The sequence below is a fragment of the Halichoeres trimaculatus genome, unplaced genomic scaffold (assembly GCF_033239565.1).
Source record: "Halichoeres trimaculatus isolate MK-OKI-2021-1 unplaced genomic scaffold, fHalTri1.1 fHalTri1_scaffold_11, whole genome shotgun sequence".
In the NCBI taxonomy this organism is placed as follows: domain Eukaryota; kingdom Metazoa; phylum Chordata; class Actinopteri; order Labriformes; family Labridae; genus Halichoeres; species Halichoeres trimaculatus.
The window spans coordinates 36,693,882-36,716,250 of NW_027437189.1; the positions used below are offsets into that span (position 1 = coordinate 36,693,882).

At 46.2% G+C, this 22,369-nt stretch overlaps 1 protein-coding gene across 1 annotated transcript in view; it reads left to right on the forward strand.

Annotated features, from left to right (window-relative positions):
• The window catches only part of plch2a (phospholipase C, eta 2a), a 92,470-nt gene that overhangs the window by 65,564 nt on the left and 4,537 nt on the right, over window positions 1-22,369 (forward strand). The window contains exons 10-21 of the mRNA XM_074680925.1: window positions 22-129; window positions 2,358-2,513; window positions 3,914-4,012; window positions 4,279-4,379; window positions 4,459-4,547; window positions 9,239-9,421; window positions 9,508-9,615; window positions 11,500-11,624; window positions 11,718-11,802; window positions 12,609-12,755; window positions 13,521-13,600; window positions 18,837-19,212. Coding sequence (XP_074537026.1) covers window positions 22-129; window positions 2,358-2,513; window positions 3,914-4,012; window positions 4,279-4,379; window positions 4,459-4,547; window positions 9,239-9,421; window positions 9,508-9,615; window positions 11,500-11,624; window positions 11,718-11,802; window positions 12,609-12,755; window positions 13,521-13,600; window positions 18,837-19,212 — 1,657 coding nt within the window. The remainder of the gene's footprint in view (window positions 1-21; window positions 130-2,357; window positions 2,514-3,913; window positions 4,013-4,278; window positions 4,380-4,458; window positions 4,548-9,238; window positions 9,422-9,507; window positions 9,616-11,499; window positions 11,625-11,717; window positions 11,803-12,608; window positions 12,756-13,520; window positions 13,601-18,836; window positions 19,213-22,369) is intronic.

Here is a 22,369-nt window from a genome sequence, read left to right on the forward strand (position 1 = left end):
GTTTTTTTTTTCTGTCTAAAGGGGAAGAAACTTCCTCCAAACATCGATGAGAACGCCGAGGAGGGGGACGTGTCTGACGAGGACAGTGCTGACGAGATGGAGGACGACTGTAAGCTGATGAACGGAGATGTACGTATCCACTCTGCTCCTCCTCCCCACACGTTTGTCCTCAGAGGCAGGCTCTGTGTCCAGATGATGATTCTCTGCATGTGTCTCATGTTCTGGATGGTTCTCGTCTGGAGTCAGCTGGAGCCACGCAGTGATCTCCTGTTTCTGCTCTCTGCTTCTTCCTCTCTGTGCAGCTATTTGTTCTCATGTCCTGCTCTTCTCTCCTTCTGTCCCTTCTTCTCTTTAACTCTTGCTTGCTTCTGTCAAAGTGGAAGGTATCGTATGAAGAGCTCATTCTCAGTCATCTCAGAAATCTCATCTGTTCATGAGCCAAACTTCTCAAACTGCCGGGAAAATTTGGAGCCTCATCCCAAAGACCCATCCAACAAAGCATGCACTCTTATAAATGTCTATAAGGTTTTAAAACTAGCAGAGAGGCCTCCAGAGGGCTGGCCAATCAGAGGGAAGGGGGTTTGTGGAGTTAACAAAGAGTTTTTGACAGAGGCTAAAATAAGGGTTTACTAAACCACCAGGGAGAGAAAAACAGGGATTTTTATTGAGCTGTAAATCATGTTAAAATACTGTAGGGGCACCAAGGACAGAATAAATAAAGACCAAAAAAAAATCACAATGACCCCTTTTTTATGTCTGTACATGTCATGTCTATTAGCTGTTCACTGAAGCTTTCACACTAGACTGTGAGATCAAGGTGGAAGTGGTTAAGAGTCAATTATTGACTAAAAGTGCTGCAAAGAAAAGCTTTAGATACTGTTTGTGAGACGGTATAAGGGGACATAATTAATACAGATGTGAGCTCCGTCCATCAAACACAGGAAAAAAAAGGTTGTTTTTGTTTGTTTTTTTTTTAAGTGTAGTCAACATTGTGTGTGTTAGATTAATCATTGAGCAGTGATTGTGCTGCATCATTAATGAGAGAAAGCTGGTTTCAGTGCACATTCAGCTCTGACAGATAACCTCGCCTCAGCTGATTCATGCCTGAAGTGGTTTATGGAGACACTCTGCCATCTTGTGGCCAAACTCAGCATGTGCATATCATTCTTACCTTCTGTTAATATGTCATCATCATGCATGTGGAAATGATCACAGAGCTAAAATGTTGATTTATTAATCAGTTACTGTCTCCATGCTCCGGAGGGCCCCCTCTTTAATCCTGCATGACTTTTTTTTTTTTTAAATTTAGTCAGGGCAGGTTAGAGTGATTGTTCATGGGTTTAGTATTCAGGAGGACTTCACATTAAGGCTCAGTTTACCTCAATCACAAAAACACAGCTTCTTTTAAAATATACCACTTGGAGAAACTAGTTATTTTAACCCATAACAAGGACTCCTGCATCCATACAGGTACTGGTTTTTGCTGAAGCACTGTTTGAAATATGAAGAGGAACAATCAAATCAAACAGAAATACTTAAACAGGCCACATGTTTCTGTACAAGCTGTGATTATACGTCCAGTGATTTGGGTAAACTGAGTCTTAAATTAACCATTTGTGGTGTTACAAATACATCAGCTTCTCTCCATAACCCTCACATCATGAACGTGTTCCTCTACTCAAACATCTGTTCATCTAAAAGCCTGAGAGTTTCTGCTTTAAGTTACATGATCTGCTGTTTTTTAATGTTTGCTCTCTGTGGATCTTTCTCTGACAGATTTGGGAGAACCCTTTACAATGTGTTTTATGTTTTCTTTATCCAAACCAGAGCGAGACAAACAGTGTCTGCATCCTTTAGTTCAGAGATTTAGATTAACATTAACAGTTTGAGATGACTAAATACTCTGAATACGTTTGAATGTATTTATTAACACATAACATACCAAGATACACATGTATGGGTGAAAGTACATTAACAAACATCTAAAACCATCAGTCTAAGAACCTGAGCTGTTTAAAGTGCAGAAATTATTATTATTATTATTATTATTATTATTATTTTTATTATTATTATTATTATTATTATGTTTGAATCCTGCCTTTTAGTACACTCAAGGACACCTTACAATGTAAAATAAAAAAAAATAAAAAAGTAAAATAAGATCCTAGAATGAAGTCAAAAAAGCATTTTAAAAACTGGCTATGGACAGTTTGATTAAAACAGCAACCACTGGCTGAAGCAGGTTGTTATAAGAGAATAATTTTCACAGGAAGTTTCTAAAGATGATCACCTCCTCCATCATATGCAGTCCCAGCCTTCATCCCTCTGTCTGTAACTCTTTCCTCCTCCTCCTCCAGACATCGGCAAACAGGAAGCAGGTGGAGAACATGGCCAAGAAGAAGCTGGACAACCTGATGAAGGAGTCCAAGATCCGGGACAGAGAGGACCCCGACAGCTTCACCATCGCAGCCATCCCCCCTGGTGGGAAGGTGACGGAGAAAACCAGCTCCAAGGTAGACAAGGACTCTGCAGGGTTTATAACCTTTGCAGGGTTGATAACCTCTGTAGGGTTTATAACCTCTGCAGGGTTCATAACCTCTGCAGGGTTCATAACCTCTGTAGGGTTTATAACCTCTACAGGGTTCATAACCTCTGCAGGGTTTATAACTTCTGCAGGGATTATAACCTCTGCAGGGATTATAACCTCTGCAGGGTTTTTAATAACCTCTGCAGGGATTATAACCTCTGCAGGGTTTATAACCTCTGAAGGGATAATAACCTCTCGAGGGTTTTTAATAACCTCTGCAGGGTTTATAACTTCCGCAGGGATTGTAACCTCTGCAGGGATTATAACCTCTGTAGGGTTTATAACTCCTGCAGGGTTTATAACCTCTGCAGGGTTTCATAACCTCTGCAGCGATTATAACCTCTGTAGGGATTATAACTTCTGCAGGGATTATAACCGCTGCAGGGATTATTACCTCTGCAGGGATTATAACCTTTGCAGGGATTATAACCTTTGCAGGGATTATAACCTTTGCAGGGATTATTACCTCTGCAGGGATTATAACCTCTGCAGGGTTTGTAATCTCTGCAGGGTTTATAATTAATGCAGTGTTCCTGTTGAGGACTTTATTGATGCAGACCAAAATCGTGTTGGTTTATGCTGAAGTCAAACCTGCACCTCCTGATATGCAGGTGCAATGACTGTGTGTCTGCAGAGAGGAGACTTGAACACGCTCTTTGAATGCAGAAATCTCTGCAGGATCAGATCAGTGCAAACAAATGAAGCAACATGATGACTTTAAGCTGCTGCTGATTCACTATCAGCAGCAGAAAGCGCAGAGGTTTCTGACTCAGAGGAAAGAAAACACAGAAACCTTTAATGTGTTCAATGAAACCAAAGCTGATGAATCTCACTGCAGTAAAAACTCAAGCAAAAGAATTCACAGAGACTCCAGAAGTCTAACAAGAAACATTCACCACTCAAAGACAGTCCTGGGACAGAGAGGAAGAGGGATCTCTCTCTGCTCTTAGCCTTTTAGCATCCAAATCACCATTTTAGTCTGAAGCTCTGAACGATGTCTCATTTAATCTGCAAATCAGAGATCTTTGATATATCTCCACACAACTACGCAAGGCTCCAAAATGTCTTTGGAACACTTTTCTGTCACAGCTTCAGCTATTAATGAGTTTCTGTGGTTAGACTGGAGTTTTGGGTGACTAGCTTGGCTGCCTTTGTTTTTATCCACATTGAAGCAGAAATGATAATCCATGTTTAACTGGGATTCCTCTGCCCGTCAAAGAGCTTTCATGATTTCTCAGAATATTACTGCTCAAAGAAACCTAATAAGAGAGTTTGTAAGGTGTTTTTTTTTATTAAGATATAAATGAGAGTTTCATCTGTCATTAGGGTAAAAGCGAGGACGGGACGGACACGGCAGACGAGTCCAACCCCAGCAGCAACAAGCGAACAGGACGGTCCTTCATCGGGAGCTTCTCCAAACGCAAGGTTTGTGTTCTTAACCCTTTGTCCTTTTTAAGAAACAGTTTTATTTAGAAACTTTTCAGCGTTTGTTCCTTTTAATCAAACATAAGGACACCTAAAGACCAAACGATGCTGACAGCAGATCTTCCCAAGCAACTCAAGCGTCATTTTTGTCTTTTGATTTAATGAAATATGATGTTTTACTGGACTTGTCAAACGTGTGTGACTCAGGTAACTTTGATGAGAACATTTTTACTAAAAACAAGATTTAATGAATCTTCCTCTTTCAGAAAAAGACAACCAAGCTGAAGAAGACGTCCAGTTTCGAGGATACAGACACCGACCAGGAGAGCACGAGCAGCGCCTCCAAAGCTCCGCTTCACCACAGCAAGTAAGCTTCACCCAAGATGATTGATTTATTAATCATGAAATTCTACAGGTATGTATGATGCTAACCTTTGACCTCACAGGAAGAAGAAGACCATGAAGCTGTCCAGGGCTCTGTCTGATCTGGTTAAATACACCTGCTCCGTGGGTCTGTACGACATTGAGTCACAAGGTGAGCTCCACAGCTGTCTAGGCATCGGAAAACAGGGGGTTATCTTGGACTCTGGACCTTCAACATTTGAGCTCCTGAGCTTTTTAAGTCTCTGTCTCTGACAACTCTTAAACAGGACCAAATTTCATGAATCTAATGGAGTAAACAAACTTTTCTGCATCAGGTCTCTGTCCCTGTCTGGTCCCTGTCTGGCGTCTGTCTGGTCCCTGTCTGGTCCCTGTCTGGTCCCTGTCTGGTCCCTGTCTGGTCCCTGTCTGGTCCCTATCTGGTCCCTGTCCATGTCTGGTCCATGTCTGGTCTCTCTCTGGTTTCTGTTTCCGTCTCTGTCTTGTCTCTGTCCCTGTGTGGTCCCTGTCTGGTCCCTGTCTGGTCCTTGTCTGGTCCCTGTCTGGTCTCTGTCTGGTCCCTGTCTGGTCCCTGTCTGGTCTCTGTCTGGTCTCTGTCTGGTCCCTGTTTGGTCCCTGTCTGGTCCATGTGTGGTCCATGTCTGGTCTCTCTATGGTCTCTGACTCTGTCTTGTCTCTGTCCCTGTCTGGTCCCTGTCTGGTCCCTGTCTGGTCTCTTAATCTGTCTGGTCTCTGTCTCTGTCTGGTCTCTGTCTTGTCTCTGACCTGTCTGGTCTCTGACCTGTCTGGTCTCTTTCTCTGTCTGGTCTCTGTCTTGTCTCTGACCTCCGGTCTCTGTCTCTGTCTGGTCCTTATCTGTCTGGTCTCTGTCTCTGTCTTGTCTGTGCCCCATCTGGTCTCTGTCTTGCCGCTGACCTGTCTGGTCTCTGTCTCTGGCTGGTTTCTTTCCCTGTCTGCGCCAGGTCTGGTCCTTGTCTGGTCTCTGACCTGTCTCTGTCTTGTTTCTGTCTTGTCTCTGACTTGTCTCTGTCCCTGTCTGGTTTCTGTCTGGTCTCTGAATGGTCCTTGTCTGGTCCTTATCTGGTCTCTGTCTGGTCTCTGTCTGGTCTCTGTCTGGTCTCTGTCTGGTCCCTGTCTGGTCCCTGTATGGTCTCTGTCTGGTCCCTGTCTGGTCCCTGACTGGTCCTTATCTGGTCTCTGTCTGGTCTCTGTCTGGTCTCTGTCTGGTCTCTGTCTGGTCCCTGTATGGTCTCTGTCTGGTCCCTGTCTGGTCCCTGACTGGTCCTTGTCTGGTCCCTGTCTGGTCTCTGTCTGGTCCCTCTCTGGTTTCTGTCTGGTCTCTGTTTGGTCCCTGATTGGTTCCAGACTGGTCCCTGTCTGGTACATCTCTGTCTGGTCGTTGTCTTTGTCTGGTGTCTGTCTGGTCTTTGTTCTGTCTGGTCTTTGTTCCTGTCTGGTCTCTGTCTGGTCCCTGTCTGGTCCCTGGCCATGTCTTGTCCCTGTCTGGTATCTTTTTCTGTCTTGTCTCTGTCTCTGTCTGGTCTCTGTCTTGTCTCTGACCTGTCTGGTGTCTCTCTTTGTCCTTTTTCTGCCCCTCACTGGTCTCGATGTTGTCTCTGATCTGTCTGGTCTCTGTCTCTGACTTGTCTCTGTTCCTGTCTGAACCATGTCTGTACCTTGTCTGGTCCCTGTCTGGTCCCTACCTGGTCTCTGTCTGGTCCCAGCCTGGCTCCTGTCTGGTCTCTGTCTGGTCTCTGTCTGGTCCCTGTCTTGTCCTTGACTGGTCCCTGTCTGGTCTGTGTCTGGTATCTACCTCCTCCTGGTTGTTGTCTGTTTGGTCCCTGCCTGGTCTCTGTCTTGCTTCTGACCCTCTCTGGTCCCTGTCTGGTCCCTGACTGGTCTATGTAAGGTCTCTGTCTGGTCCCTGTCTTGTTCTTGACTGGTCCCTGTCTGGTCTGTGTCTGGTATCTACCTCCTCCTGGTTGTTGTCTCTGTCTGGTCTCTGTCTGGTCTCTGTCTGGTCCCTGTCTGGTCCCTGTATGGTCCCTGTCTGGTCCCTGTCTGGTCCCTGACTGGTCCTTGTCTGGTCCCTGTCTGGTCCCTGTCTGGTCCCTGTCTGGTCTCTGTCTGGTCTCTGTCTGGTCCCTGTTTGGTCCCTGTCTGGTCCATGTGTGGTCCATGTCTGGTCTCTCTATGGTCTCTGACTCTGTCTTGTCTCTGTCCCTGTCTGGTCCCTGTCTGGTCCCTGTCTGGTCTCTTAATCTGTCTGGTCTCTGTCTCTGTCTGGTCTCTGTCTTGTCTCTGACCTGTCTGGTCTCTGACCTGTCTGGTCTCTTTCTCTGTCTGGTCTCTGTCTTGTCTCTGACCTCCGGTCTCTGTCTCTGTCTGGTCCTTATCTGTCTGGTCTCTGTCTCTGTCTTGTCTGTGCCCCATCTGGTCTCTGTCTTGCCGCTGACCTGTCTGGTCTCTGTCTCTGGCTGGTTTCTTTCCCTGTCTGCGCCAGGTCTGGTCCTTGTCTGGTCTCTGACCTGTCTCTGTCTTGTTTCTGTCTTGTCTCTGACTTGTCTCTGTCCCTGTCTGGTTTCTGTCTGGTCTCTGAATGGTCCTTGTCTGGTCCTTATCTGGTCTCTGTCTGGTCTCTGTCTGGTCTCTGTCTGGTCTCTGTCTGGTCCCTGTCTGGTCCCTGTATGGTCTCTGTCTGGTCCCTGTCTGGTCCCTGACTGGTCCTTATCTGGTCTCTGTCTGGTCTCTGTCTGGTCTCTGTCTGGTCTCTGTCTGGTCCCTGTATGGTCTCTGTCTGGTCCCTGTCTGGTCCCTGACTGGTCCTTGTCTGGTCCCTGTCTGGTCTCTGTCTGGTCCCTCTCTGGTTTCTGTCTGGTCTCTGTTTGGTCCCTGATTGGTTCCAGACTGGTCCCTGTCTGGTACATCTCTGTCTGGTCGTTGTCTTTGTCTGGTGTCTGTCTGGTCTTTGTTCTGTCTGGTCTTTGTTCCTGTCTGGTCTCTGTCTGGTCCCTGTCTGGTCCCTGGCCATGTCTTGTCCCTGTCTGGTATCTTTTTCTGTCTTGTCTCTGTCTCTGTCTGGTCTCTGTCTTGTCTCTGACCTGTCTGGTGTCTCTCTTTGTCCTTTTTCTGCCCCTCACTGGTCTCGATGTTGTCTCTGATCTGTCTGGTCTCTGTCTCTGACTTGTCTCTGTTCCTGTCTGAACCATGTCTGTACCTTGTCTGGTCCCTGTCTGGTCCCTACCTGGTCTCTGTCTGGTCCCAGCCTGGCTCCTGTCTGGTCTCTGTCTGGTCTCTGTCTGGTCCCTGTCTTGTCCTTGACTGGTCCCTGTCTGGTCTGTGTCTGGTATCTACCTCCTCCTGGTTGTTGTCTGTTTGGTCCCTGCCTGGTCTCTGTCTTGCTTCTGACCCTCTCTGGTCCCTGTCTGGTCCCTGACTGGTCTATGTAAGGTCTCTGTCTGGTCCCTGTCTTGTTCTTGACTGGTCCCTGTCTGGTCTGTGTCTGGTATCTACCTCCTCCTGGTTGTTGTCTCTGTCTGGTCTCTGTCTGGTCTCTGTCTGGTCCCTGTCTGGTCCCTGTATGGTCCCTGTCTGGTCCCTGTCTGGTCCCTGACTGGTCCTTGTCTGGTCCCTGTCTGGTCTCTGTCTGGTCCCTCTCTGGTTTCTTTCTGGTCTCTGTTTGGTCCCTGATTGGTCCCTGCCTGGTCCCTGTCTGGTACATCTCTGTCTGGTCGTTGTCTTTGTCTGGTGTCTGTCTGGTCTTTGTTCTGTCTGGTCTTTGTTCCTGTCTGGTCTCTGTCTGGTCCCTGTCTGGTCCCTGTATGGTCTATGTAAGGTCTCTGTCTGGTCCCTGTCTGGTCTCGGTCTTGCCCCTGACTGGTCTCTGTCTGGTCCCTGTCTTGTTCTTGACTGGTCCCTGTCTGGTCTGTGTCTGGTATATGCCTCCTCCTGGTTGTTGTCTTTGTTTGGTCCCTGTCTGGTCTCTGTCTTGCCTCTGACCCTGTCTGGTCCCTGTCTGTTGTGTATCTCCGTCTGGTCTCTGTCACTGTCTGGTCCATGTCTAGTCCCTGACTGGTCCCTGTCTGGTATCTGTCTGGCTTTGTCTCTGTCTGGTCGCTGTTCCTGTCTGGTCTCTGTCTCTGTCTGGTCTTTGTCCTGTTCCTGTCTGGTCTCTGTCCCAGTCTGGTCTTTGTCCTGTCTCTGTCCCTGTCTGGTCCCTGTCTGGTCCTTGTCTGGTCTCTGTCTCTGTCTGGTCTCTGTGTCCCTGTCTGGTCTCTGTCTTGTCCCTGTCTGGTATTTGTTTCGTCTCTGTCTCTGTCTCTGTCTGGTCCCTGTCCTGTCTCTGTCTCTGTCCAGTCCTTGTCCTGTCTCTGTCTATGTCTGGTCTCTGTCTGGTGTTTGTCTGGTCTCTGTCCATGTCTGGTCCCTGTCTGGTCCCTGTCTAGTCCCTGTCTGGTCCCTGTCTGGTCTCTGTCCGGTCTTTGTCCGGTCTCTGTCTGCTCTCTGTCTGGTCCCTGTCTGGCCCCTGTTTGGTCTCTGTCTGGTCTCTGTCCATGTCTGGTATCTGTCTGGTCCCTGTCTGGTGTCTGTCTGGTCTCTGTCCATGTCTGGTACCTGTCTGGTCCCATCTGGTCTCTGTCTGGTCTCTGTTCATGACTGGTCTCTGTCTGGTCTCTGTCCATGACTGGTCTCTGTCTGGTCTCTGTCCATGTCTTCTTCTGTCTGGTCTTTGTCTGGTACTGGTCTCATTGGTCTCTGTCTGGTCTCTGTCTGGTCTATGTCTGGTCTCTGTCTGGTACTGGTCCCTGACTGGTCTCTGATTGGTCTCTGTCTGGTCTTGTGTAGCTAACTGCAGCTGGCAGGTGTCGTCTCTCAGTGAGACTAAAGCTCACCAGGTGATGCAGCAGAAAGCCACCGCCTTCATCCAGTTCAACCAGCGCCAGCTTTCCCGTATCTACCCATCCTCGTACCGTGTCGACTCCTCAAACTTCAACCCCCAACCTTTCTGGAGCGCGGGCTGCCAGCTGGGTACGAGTCTTTTCTCTGTCCATCTGTCAGTCTAACTCTAGAGTCAGCTGTGGAAACCGATGATGATGTGTTTCTCTCGATTGTAGTCGCCCTGAACTACCAGTCAGAGGGCCGCGTCCTGCAGCTCAACAGAGCCAAATTCTACAGCAACGGAAACTGTGGCTACATCCTCAAACCCTCCTGCATGTGTGAAGGTCAGCACTGAGAGTCATTTCATTGTTTCATCAGGAGGAAGATCTTTGTCTTTCTTTTCTATGCTGCAGTGTTTGTTGGGCCTGTTGGTTGTTTGCTGTCAGCATCAGGAGAGCTCGAACATGCAGCTTTGTGTTCAGGAGACAGGGCACGGTGATGTCCTGTACTCAGCTGGAACATGAGAGCAGTTCAATAACCACAGGAACTTTAAAAGAAGTGTGAACAAAAAAAGTAAATACACAGAGAAGTAGAAAACAGTTGAACCGTCCGTTTTTTTTTTTTGTCTTTGTTTAGAAGAAATACTAGGGGTGTAACAAAATAGTAAACTCACAAAACGACTTTGGTGCAAAAAGTCACAAAAAAGATTCACATTCTTAAAAAAAACACAACAGCTTTATTTTTCCCCATGCTTGTTTTTTCACTACATCCTTAAAGAATTGTTTTTTGTTGTCTGATTGACTGAACTGTCATCATTATCTTTAGAACAGAGAGTAATATTGGGATTTATGATTTAATCATTGTATTACAGCACAACATATATATGAAATAATGTTTATCAATGTCCTGACCTGATTAAAAAATGACACCCATCCACACAAACAGGGCAGACTGGGAGAATAAATCAAACACACCCTTCTCAGCACGGTGTGTGTTTCTGTGTGTGTTAACGGAGCGTTAATGAAGCAGCTGAGAGCTCTCGGTGGATCAGTCTGAAGACAGACAGTGAAGTCATATCTCCTGTTCAGACCCTCAGAATTCAACTGAACTCTTTCAAACAACCAGCCGTTACACACACAAGCTCTTAACACGATGGGGCTAATACTGAATATAAACTACAGTTACATCAAGGTTGTCACGTTATGGTGGGTGTATGTCAAAGTTGTGGTCTCCTAGCAACAGCAGCCTCCCGTGCACACAGAGGAGAGCATGTGAGGAGAAGCGCTGACCAGGGTTGAGGAGAAGCGCTGACCAGGGTTGATGCGTGTTCAGCTGATCTGCACTTCACAGTACGCTGCAAAACCTGGCTGTGAGTTAACCGGAGCTACTGTATGACTAAACATCCAGATCCTCAGCGCCAGACTTAGGGAAACTGAATGTTTGGTGTGGACCACCCACAGTCATGCACTGTTAAAACCGAGTAGAAAACTACTAAAGGGTCCTAATATCAGTGCATGACTGTGGGTAGTCCACACCAAATATGGTGGCGTTTGTTACACCCCTTATAACGATGAATTAAACTCATTTTTAGGAATCTATTAATGTACTATCCATCAGATTTCACTCCTATTTGTATATTTTTTTGTTTTTTTAACTGGTGGACCCTGTCTCTCTGGGAACATGGAAAACAAATCAAGCTGGAAAGAACTTCTTACAGTTGGTCTCTAACATTAGTTTAACACAAGAAATGAAAATAATGACCCTGAAACCTGAAGCCAGAGCAAAATTTTAACACAGACGTGTTCTAGTTTTAGGAGCTGAGGTGTGTGACAGCCTCAGTGATGTGTCAATTTTTTTGACTCAGAGTTTTAACAGGAAAAAAAAAAGTGGAAGGAGACATGAATACAGCATAGAATGCAAAAGACTTAGAGACATGGGAATTTTATTTTCTTTCTTATTTTTTGTGCTGCTCATGTTCCTGGTTAGATAACAATGTGGACTGCACAGGAGTTAGCCTTGTGCTTCAGCCTCTCCCTGTTTTTATTTTGTTGTTGGTGGTGTTGGTGAATTCTTTCTGTGTAAAGTGAAGCAGTGTGAACTTGTGTAACTCTGTAAGTGTGATTCTGTGAGATGATCTCTCATGCAAACTGTAGACTTTTGTTCTTTAAAAGCCATTATGAAATGTCCACTGGTTCACCTCCTGATCTCTCCTGATCTTTCCTCTCCAGGTGCCTTTAACCCGAACCTGGAGGACCCCCTGCCGGGTCAGATGAAGAAGCAGCTGGTGCTGAAGATCATCAGTGGACAGCAGCTGCCCAAACCAAAGGACTCCATGCTGGGAGACAGAGGAGAGGTACTGTAGAAAAAGAGTTCATGTGATGTTTGAAGGATTTTCCAGAGGAGTCTTTCCTGGACTCTAACCCTGAGTGTGCCGTCTGTATGTCAGATCATCGATCCCTTCGTGGAGGTGGAGGTCATCGGTCTTCCTGTGGACTGCTGTAAGGAGCAGACCCGGGTGGTGGACGATAACGGTGAGTTATCATACGTCGTGAATCAGTCCACGTGCTTGTGCTTGTGCTATTGCTCGTGCGTGAGTGAACTGTGCTGAAGCCCACCTCTGTAGCAGAGCGAAGCAGAGAAGCGACTCGTGCCTTAGCGCGGCACTCTTTCTGTCACACTGGACTTTATGGTTGAAGCAGCTTAAGCACAGTACGGATTGCCAGTATGACCCAGTCCTCAGAGGAACTGTACGGCCTGGTCTGATCTGAAGCTGCTGGTCTCACCACCAAACCAAACATATCTCTGTGATGGAAACATGACGCTCTGACTCTGTGTGAGCTGTGCTTTGTTGCGCTTTTCCTGACGTGTGATAAATCTGCATGTATGAGTTGAGAGAGTGTGTGTGTGTGTGTGTGTGTGTGTGTGTGTGTGTGTGTGTGTGTGTGTGTGTGTGTGTGTGTGTGTGTGTGTGTGTGTGTGTGTGTGTGTGTGTGTGTGTGTTTGTGTTGTGTGGGTTCTGATCTATAATGGTTGAACTTGGCATTAGAAGACGAGCACAGGCAGCACCTCTCAGTCTGCACATACACACACACACACACACACACACCTTGAATAATTGATGAGCGCTGCTTTCACTTTTTGTCCCCTCTCTCTGCCCTCCACCTCTCCTCCTTCTCTCCTCCTCTTCCTACTCTTCCTACTCTTCCTCTCCTCCTCTCTCTGTACATACTGTCAAACTGTCCTCCCTCTGACCTTTTTTCTGTTGTCCCCTCTGACCTTCCTCTGCTCTCCTCCTCGCCTCCTCCACCTCTGCGACCTCGCTCCAACCGTCCGGCAGGATTCAATCCAATGTGGGAGGAGACTCTGGTGTTTACAGTCCACATGCCGGAGCTCGCCCTGGTGCGTTTCCTTGTGTGGGATCATGACCCCATCGGCCAGGACTTTATCGGCCAGCGCACCATCGCCTTCAACAGCATGATGCCAGGTAAGATGCACCTGCCTTCACATGTCACTGACAGGTACACCCTGTCCCACCTGTGTCACATTACAGGGAGATCATTTCCACAGATTGAGAAACCTAGTCTGTGGGGTATAGGAAGAAGAGAAAAGGTGTGAAGCTTAAAGTTAATGTCATCTTTTTATATCTGCTTTGACTAAGATCCTCCCCTGCACTCTGCTGCTTGTTGACTTTTTATTTCGGTTTAGATTAAAAACTGGAAGCAGAGAATCAAACATTTTCCAGTTTCATCTAAGGATTAAATCCCTGTACTTGAATTGTTCTTGCAGATGTGTCAGAAAGGTCACTAAGACTTTTTTATCCAACCTGCTGTAGCAGCTTTCAGCTTCATGAAAAACAGCCGTACATTGAAACTGTGAAAGGTTAAACTTTTTTCTAAAACCATTTAAACGTCAAATTTTTCAGTCTAACATTGACAGTTCAAAACATGCAGCAGCAAATGAACAGGCTTTGATTGAGATCAATGAAACAAACAAAGACAGTTTCAATAATGTAAAGTCAGCTCCAGTGTTCATAGAGTAACTCGATATAAATATGATATTGCAATCCAACAGTCTGAGGTGGTTTATGATTTCCCTCCACTCAGCGTCAGTCTCACAGTTCACCCTGTTTCACATAACCACGAGCTAACCCCACGTCTTTCTGACTTGATTCCAGGTTTTCTCATCAGCTGCTCCTCCTGTCAGCTCTGTGGTGTGCTCATGTCTGTTTCTGTGATTTCTGTGTGTGCAGGCTATCGCCATGTTTACCTGGAAGGTATGGAGGAGGCTTCAATCTTTGTTCATGTAGCTGTGAATGACATCACTGGTAAGGTGAGTACTGCTGAGGAGGCTGGACAAAGATTTATCAATCTTCGGGTTTGGCTCGACTGAAGAAATGAAAATCTTAAAGATATATATTGAATTGAAGAAAATTAGTATTTTTCTAACTTTTTTAGGTACAACAGAGCAGTTTAGATGTAATTTGTTCCTGCATTGCTGCAAGCATTTACTGAATCCATCAGGACTGCAGCTGCCTCTCCTTCTGTTACTGTAAAAAAGAGAACCTTTAGGATCATTGGGCCTCATTCACTAACAGTGCATACACACAAATATGTGCTTTAGGAGAAACAATTCTTCCAGTAATTATCTCCATTACAAATAATGATCAAGGAATTCCCTCCACTTTTTAACATGATACACGCAGGCAACAGAAGTTGAAGGAGGTGCAGTGTTGCCAACTTAGCAACTTTGTTGCTATATTAAGCAACTTTTCTAACCCATCTAGTGACGTAAAAAAAAAATCAACTACAGACAAAACTAGGCTGATGTGAAAGCAGGGATTACCCCCCCCCCCCCCCCGGTCTTAAACACTCACAGATGGATTCCTCGCTCACAGCGTCTCTCTCAGCAAACCAAAAACACAAATACTTGTCCTTTTTGGGGTCATTTATGCTGGTCCCAAGGAGGTGGATTGATATTTTCACATAAGAAAATAGAGTAAATAAAACAATAACTATAAAAAAAACTTACTGAAGTTAGCTATATGTAGTTCTAAACCAAGCAGCAACCTCCGGTCTAAGAATATGAGACAGTGCTGAAGTGCTTAAATCTACTGTTTCTGCAGTGTCCGCTTCAGGCTGGCTCCAAAAGTACAGGAAGTCACAAACACACCAAGCCAAAACGTCTCCTGTCTGAATCACTAATTTTACTATGGGCACACACTGTACGGGGGGTGATTTTTTTTCTAATTCGGTCGTTCAGAGGATATTAAGATCACAAGCTCACCCAATCAGAGGTACAGTTCAGGGTCACATGACCGACAGGCGCCCTATAGCTGTACGTGAAGCCCTTACCACCAATATGGCCGTGATGGCTGGTGTGCTTCATTTTTCATTTCAGAAACAGATGGGTGACGTCGACGGTCCATGTTTTATACAGTCTATGATCTAAACATATTCACAGTGTGTTATTTCAAACATTCTGTCAAAATGATGCACGGAAATGACACGCGTAGAATCAACAGGAGAAAACGCGCATGGCTTTTCTACTAGAAACACACGGTGATCTCTGTGTGATGAATCATGTAAATACCAGTATTTTTGTTCTCCAGAAGCTAGGATCTCCTGAATCTCCAGGCATCTCTGAGTGGAAGTTAGACATTTTCAGAGGTGTGTAACGCAAAGTTTTCTGCTTGAAAAGTCATTCATCCGTAGCATGAAGCCACGCACACCTCACGGTACGTCAAGCATTAACCAAGCTTAACACGTCTACACATTTATTAGTGAATGAGGTCCAATGTTAGTGCATTTTTAGAGACAGATGAACCTCACCACTTTAAAATGTTGCAGAAATTCAAGCAGAGCTCGGGATTTCAGCTCAGAGACTTAATGGTGGAAGAAAGTCTGTTTATTTTTGAGATGCTGCTGCTCCTCCATGTGACGTCATCTTTTCAGTAACGATCTGATACAAAGAAGCTTCATTGTTGCAGAGCTAAAGCTGTTTGATTAACTCAAAAGGTCTCAGTCCAAACTGCGCAGTGATGCACTGTCAGGTTTTTTGAATTTCAGCTGTATTTCTGTTGTTGCAGCGTAGATCTCGGCGCCCTGACAGATGTTGCTCTGGTCTCATGATTAATGCAGTCGTTGCTTCACTTCATGAGCTTTGATTTGGGCTGAGGAGTGTGAGCGCTCTCACCATGTCCTGCCGTGTTGTAACTGACCGCTCTGTTGCTCACTCTGTCCTTTCTTTGAACTTCCTGTGTCATAGCTGCTGTGGTTTCTCTCCCACACAATCATCCTCTCTGTCTGTCTCTTTCATCCTCCTCTCTGATTTCGCTCTCTTCCTGTGTCTGTTTGTGATTTCAGTGGACCCCTCTTTGTCCAAATGCTCCGTTTAGACGCAGGACATTTTTAGGAGCCCTGAAGCTGCCGCTCATAACTCAGGTGTAGTGAGATCCAGTCGGCATCATGCATGAGCCACACGGTCAACCCGAGTGAACCCCCCCTTACTGACACCCCCCCTGTGACACCAAGCATCCAAAAGAACAAGGCCAACTCATGCCTCACATGAGTTATGAAGGCTTGACCTGCCTGCTTCCTGCTTCCTGCTTCCTCCCATCGACCCTCTTAAGTAGATCCAATGTCAGAGAGCTGCACGCTAACAGAGGGACAGAGCGGCGTGCTGCAGCCGTCCTCTGCTGTTTGCTCACAGCGCTTTTTCCTCTTAACTCAGGAGTTTTTTCTCTGCACTGCAGGGGTATTCAGTTCCTCTGCCTCCCAGGACATCCTCCCCACTTTCATCTCTCTTTCCTCCTTTTTTAAGCACTTTGCTTTTCTCTTTGCTCCCTGGGAATGTCAGATGAAATATGTTCCTGGGTATTTTTATCAGGTCATTGTTTTTCTTTCATGCCCTCTCTAAACTCAGCCCCTCTTAAAGCTGTGTGAGTCTGACATTTGAGCATTCAGTCTCTACATCTCAGGTGAAATATTTCTATCCATGATGTTGCTCAAAGCCTTATTGCTCAGGAGTTTTGAGGCTGGTGTAATGTCAGTTTTGACTGCTCGTGTGAGGAGATCTGAGCTGCTTATGAAATAAACTGGAAATTTTAGTGATGCCTCTTTGTGGCCGAAGCAAACATAAACAACAACAAAAAAGAAAAAACCTATTCCCATGATCCTGGCTATAAACGGCAAGAAGATGACTTAAAGCACCCAAAGAAACTGACATTTTAATTTTTTACACTTCAAAAAAGATTCAAAATGACAGTGGAAGAGGTTTTTGAGGGGGGGGGGGGGGGGGGGGGGGGTCAGCAAAGAAAAAGATAACCCATTTTGTGGGCAGGCTAGGGGGCGCTAGTATTGGCACAAGATGGACAAATGAATAAATTGTTAGCAATATTGTGGCTAGCCTGCTGAATCACTTTTGGGGCTGGGAGGAAAATAGGAATTTTGTTTTGGGGTTTTTGCATTGATTTGAGACCAAAAAAACTACACAAGGTCTTGTGATTGACTTCTGGCTGGGATCTGTAGCTACAGCTTCCACATGCCAGGGATTTAGAGTCTCACAGCTGTACTAAACCAGGACATGGAGTTTACCCCTTTGTCAGTTTAGTCTTTACATAAAGATGTTTTTACACCCTGCCTGTGAACCCACTGGCGTCTTGTGAGGATGACATGTGCCCTGGAAGGATGTCAAACTGTTTGTCCAGCCAACAGCTGCAACTAACAACAACGACCCAGGATGTCCCTGGACATGTGCTGCTTTGTTTACAGTCTTACAAACATCTACCTGTAAAATGAACACTGCTTTTTCTTGGTACATTCTCCAGAGTAGCTCTCGTTTATTCATTTCTGCCGAGTCTGAGTTTCACTGTTAAATGAAGTTCCTCAGAGGCTGGATCCAACCTTCCTCACAGACCCCCACTTCAAAAAACTAAAAACTTACCAGGTGTTTTTTTTTTTTTTATTTCATGCAAAAATTTTCTTATTACACTTGATGTGAGCCACGTTCAACTTAACAGTCCAGAAAAATGTCTTGTCTGAATTGCTTGTAACAAGTCAAAATAATCTGCCAATGGAGCAAGAAAGATCAGCTTGAAAATGTTCTTGAAACTGGAATAATGTCTTCATACATGTAACTTTCATCATGTTCCTTTGAGAGATATGTTGAACTTGTTGCAGCAATTCAGACCTCATTTTAGTCTTTTTATAACTTGAAACAGACATTTTTATGCACTGGTCAGATCAATGTGGCTCACCTCAAGTATAACAAAACAGTTTTTACTTAAAATCAGACAAAAACACTTGAAACAACTTTTTCACAAAGCTGTCGTTAGTTTTTCTTTTTTTCTTGACTTGTTGAAGGAAATGTCAGCTGTTGCAAAATCCGACTGCTTGGATCTACTTCTCTCATCGTGTTTGAAACACCCAATAAGGAGTGTCCCTGGAGGTTTTAGCTAACACAACATGAAGTCTTGTCCTGCTAAGGCTCTATTGTTGTTCTGGCTCTTATTTAAACCAGTCTAGTGTCCTGTAGTCCACAAAGTGAGTTTCACAATCATACCATCATCATTGTCACCATTCTTGCCCATTGTCTTTGTGTCCTGTGCGATCACCACACGGCGCCTCAGTGAACAGGAAGTGTCCAAACACTGTCCAGATATTCAGGTCAAGGGTTCAGATATTAGGATCACATGTAAAGATGGTTGAAAAAAGCAAACTTTATTTATTTTTGCTCTCTGGATCTTGACAGGTTTTATGCAGTTTTTGATATTACTGCATCATCCTTTAGTTTGAGTCACTGAATATCAGGTCAACACATCTGCAGATTTGATACTTCCTTGTTTTTATGTGCTCTCAAAAGAGAGCATCAGAATGAAAAAGTTTGTATCCTGTGTTCTGGCTGTAGTCAGATTCAGAAGATGCTCACATGCTTCACAGACGACTCCAAGCATGACTCTCCCCTGATAACTCCCCACTGACAGCACAGCCACATTTCACAGACACACAGGCTCTGAAAGTGTCTGACAGACTAACACTCTGATGGTGCCAGCCCACTGAGGAGCAAGCAGTTTGACTTTTAACAAGATCTGTCGTGTTGAAGAGAGAAGGTTTTGATAAAACCTGACCTGACAGTAAATCTGCATTTTCCTGTGAAGGATAATTTGGCATCCTGTGGTGAATAAGGTGTCAAAGAGCAGCACCACTGGCTCAGTTTGCATGGCTACCAGGCAGTGAAAAGTTTGGAGACACAGTCAATGAGAGCCGCTCTGTGCTCGGTGGGCCGGCAGCATCTGTAGGAGACGAGCCGACAGCTCAGCAGCATGTGTGACTAGATGATCAGATCATTCATGTGTCAGTTCGAACAGCAGAGGTCTTCAGTTTACACATAAATGGAAGTCTCTTCACTTCCTCTGAGCATGCTCACTGTACAGAATGTGAATAATGCAGCGTGGACAAGCCACCTGCATTATGGGAAATGTTGTTTTTGTGCCCCCTGCAGAGAGTGAATGATCTGAATCATTGTCAGGTCGTGTGTTTGACGATGATCTCCGTTGTGTTTCTTTCAGGCCAGAGCAGCCAGCGGCATAAAAGGGCTGTTTCACAGAAACCCAAAGCAGGCTTCCCTGGACAGCCATGCTGTTGCACAGCACAGCCGTAAGCACCCGTTTGGTGCCCACCTCCTCCGCCGCACTGCCAGTGCACCCACCAAAGGCCAGCCCAAAATCAAGAAGGGCTTCCCAGAGATCGACACCAAAGACTACAGCTCAGAGGGCGCCAGTGAGGAGCGAGAGTCCGAGGACCGGGACAAGGCCTCTGCTGCCACCTCTCACCAGCCCCTTACACCACAACACAGCAACGGGGACTCTCTGGCATCCCACCAAGCCAAGGGTCCCTGGGACCAGCCTGACACCAATGGGGCTTTTCACCCTGAGGAAGGGAAAGGTAAGAGCCCTCTTTTTGATCGGCGGCCCATGAGCGAGCCTCTGAAACGGGCCAGTCGCCTCAGGTTTCATGACCCGCTGGATTTGAAACCAGGCGTGTTTGCCCGCGTGGCTCTGAACAGCTCGGGTAGGGTGGGGATGTCCTCCAACTGCATCACGTGTGTGATCGGGACCAAGGAGAGTCCGGAGGCTGAGAGGAAGGGTCAGTTTAAGGAAAGACAGGGCTGTAGACCCCACAAGGTAGAAGGGGAAAGACTGCAGAAAAGGTCCCGCTCCTCCTCCACTAAGAGACAGGTGAAGCATGAGTCCCTGTCCAAGCCACAGCCTCCTGCGGTCCAGAAAGAGTCCCAGCAGTCTGCTCCTGTCCCCAAGGCCTACATGGAGGCCCAGTTCCAGTACTCCCCTCAGGCTATCCTCAGACCAGTCCCCTTCCAAAGAACCAGAGTCAGACAAACTCTGGGTGCTCAGCACATCCGCCCCCAGCCCAGCAGCTCCCAGAGGAATAGCCGCTCCTGCAGCGTTCCCCGCAGACGCTCCACAAACACTGTCACACCTGCGCCCAACCTCACACCAGACTGCAGGAGCAACCTCCGCTGGCCGCAGCCAACTCCCCACAACTACAACTCTGCCTGTGGCGCAGGGATCGGCCTGCTCACCAACAGCACTGATGATCTGTCACTAAGTGACAGCAGCAGCTGCGACAGCTTCTGTAGCCTGAGCAGCTTGGAGTCGCCTCCGATGCTCCCTCCTCGTGCTGTCCTCGACAGCCGTAAGCGGGCTGTGGGCACCCTGCAGAGGGAGATGAACGCCCTGTTCGCACAGAAAATGGAAGAGCTGCGCCATAAGTCCCCCATGTTCTTCGCCGGTAAGATGAACCCTAAACAGAGACCCTGTAGCAGCTGTAGTAGGCCCTTTAAATCCTTTAGACTGTAGACTCCCAGTTCGCCTCCAGACCTGCCAACATCAAGAGAGTTTGATAGCATCAGAAAGACTTTTTTATCCCTACTAGTTTTAGATTAACCCTCAACTGAGACCTGAAGCATTGTCTCCATCAAAACCAGTTGGAGATTTAGATCAGCTGTGGTAGCTTTCCTCTCAGTTCATATGCTGATTCATATTTTAACTGACTGATTTTGATTTCTCCCTGTTCCCCAAAATAACTGGTCCGACCTCAACGCTCCACAGACGAGAGGAGTGGTAAGTTTCAATAGGATCAAACAGAAGTAGTTTGCCTGAAAGAGTGGGTACTGTGCTTTTTTAGTCTTTATTCTGTCCCTCCAGTGCCCCTGTAGCACCTTCACGTGGTTTACAGCTCAAATAAATGTTTAAAGAACAGTTTTAGAAAAAACCCTGATTGGCCAGCCCCATGGAGGCCCTTCAAGGGCAGAGCCATGTGCAAACCTTGGTGTTTGAGGGCCTCGCCCCCTGTAACGCGTCATGGACCAGGTAGGATATCTGGTCATGGATCTGGTGCCATTTTCAGAATGGGAACCAGCTCACAGGCAGATTCAGGGATTTCTCCAACATATCGATATGTAGAGGTTTGAAAATCTGTACACGCTCAGTCTGAGCATCCAGCATCCAGCTCAGAGATACAGCTGCGGCCCGTTTCTTTTCTAGCGTGTATGAATATTGGGATGATTAGAAAGATGACCTCCTCAAAGAGCGCATCTTAAAGTGCTTCACAGTAAGAGAAAAACACACTCATCTCTTCACATGATGGTGAACAGACGGAGCTGTCAGGATGTCATGGACAGAGCGCAGAGATCATAACACTGATGTAAGTCTTGACAAACAAACCTCTTGAAACACATGATCTCTAACTGCTGGCTAAACACTGGGAGTCATAAGACTGAGGTCTGAGCTGTGTCCAGGCTGATGAGCTCCTCTTCCTCCTTCCCATAACGTGTGTCAGGGGAGTCCAGCCCCTGTTGGACTCTAGCTGCTCTGCCTGAATACCCGCCCTCGATCAGCCTTCCTGCCTCCATCACCTGGGGCCCGCAGCATGTCGAGGGAGTTGAATGTAGAGTTTTTGTTCTGACATCTGCTGGGTCTTGTGACGCTGGTGGGTTTCGCTCTGGATGACTTGTAAAGTTAACGTGGTGTTGAACAGATGCTCTGATATTTGTCTGTGGGCTTGTTAAGATGCTTCTCTGTCCTCCAGCCTTTTTCCCTCTCCTCTCCAGTTTTGCTAAACTCCTCTTTCCTCTCTGTTCCTTTTTGCACGCCTTCTCTGTTCCTAGTGCAGAATTGAGGGGATGACCAGAGCCAGGTAAACCACTGAGCGCATGCAACCTCAAACTACATCCTGTCCACCTTCACTTCACCCATCAGTCTGTCTGTCTCACCAGCTGCTTCTCTCATCACCCAAAAATCTCACCAGGGGGAATTCAGATAGATTCACCCTCATGTTTGTTGCAGGAAAATGAGCACGACATACTTCATCACGTTAGTGGTTTGGGTCCAGTTGTGCACAGTCACAGTTGGCAATGGAGAACTAAGATTAAACCTTTGTCACTTCACACACTTAAGTTTGAGTATTAATCTGTAAACTCATCCCAATGCAGGTCTTGATGTCACAGTTTCAAGTACAAACCCACTCTACACCGACACCAGGGCGCTCTCAGTGTTACTTTATGAGATAGCGGAGCGTGTTGTTATATCACACAGACCTGATGGATCAAGAATCACATATTAAACAATTTTTAAATGGATTCAGTGTCTAATCAAAGTCACAAACGGTTCACTTTTGATGTCATTAACATAAAATATTGATATAAAAGCCTGAGTTTCTTCAAATTAAAGACATGTCCCTTCTAAATAAAATACAGGCTGATTATTGCAGCACATAACTGAAAAAAAAACATTCACATGATAATGCAAGGATGAAATTTGGTACAAATAGTCTCCAAGGCATAGGCACAAATCCCGGGGGGGACGCAGGGGTCATGCCCCCCCCCTTCCATGAAGTTGTCCCCCCCAAAAAATCTGTTGTAATTAATTTTCTAATAGTATAGAAATGTTTATCTAATTTTATAATAGAAGTCATGCTACTTAAAACACACTGTTTGACAATTTTAAATACTGAACCCCCCCGCAAACACAAGACGCTGATTAAGCTCTCCGCCCGATGTGGTGCGCACACACAGACTACAGAG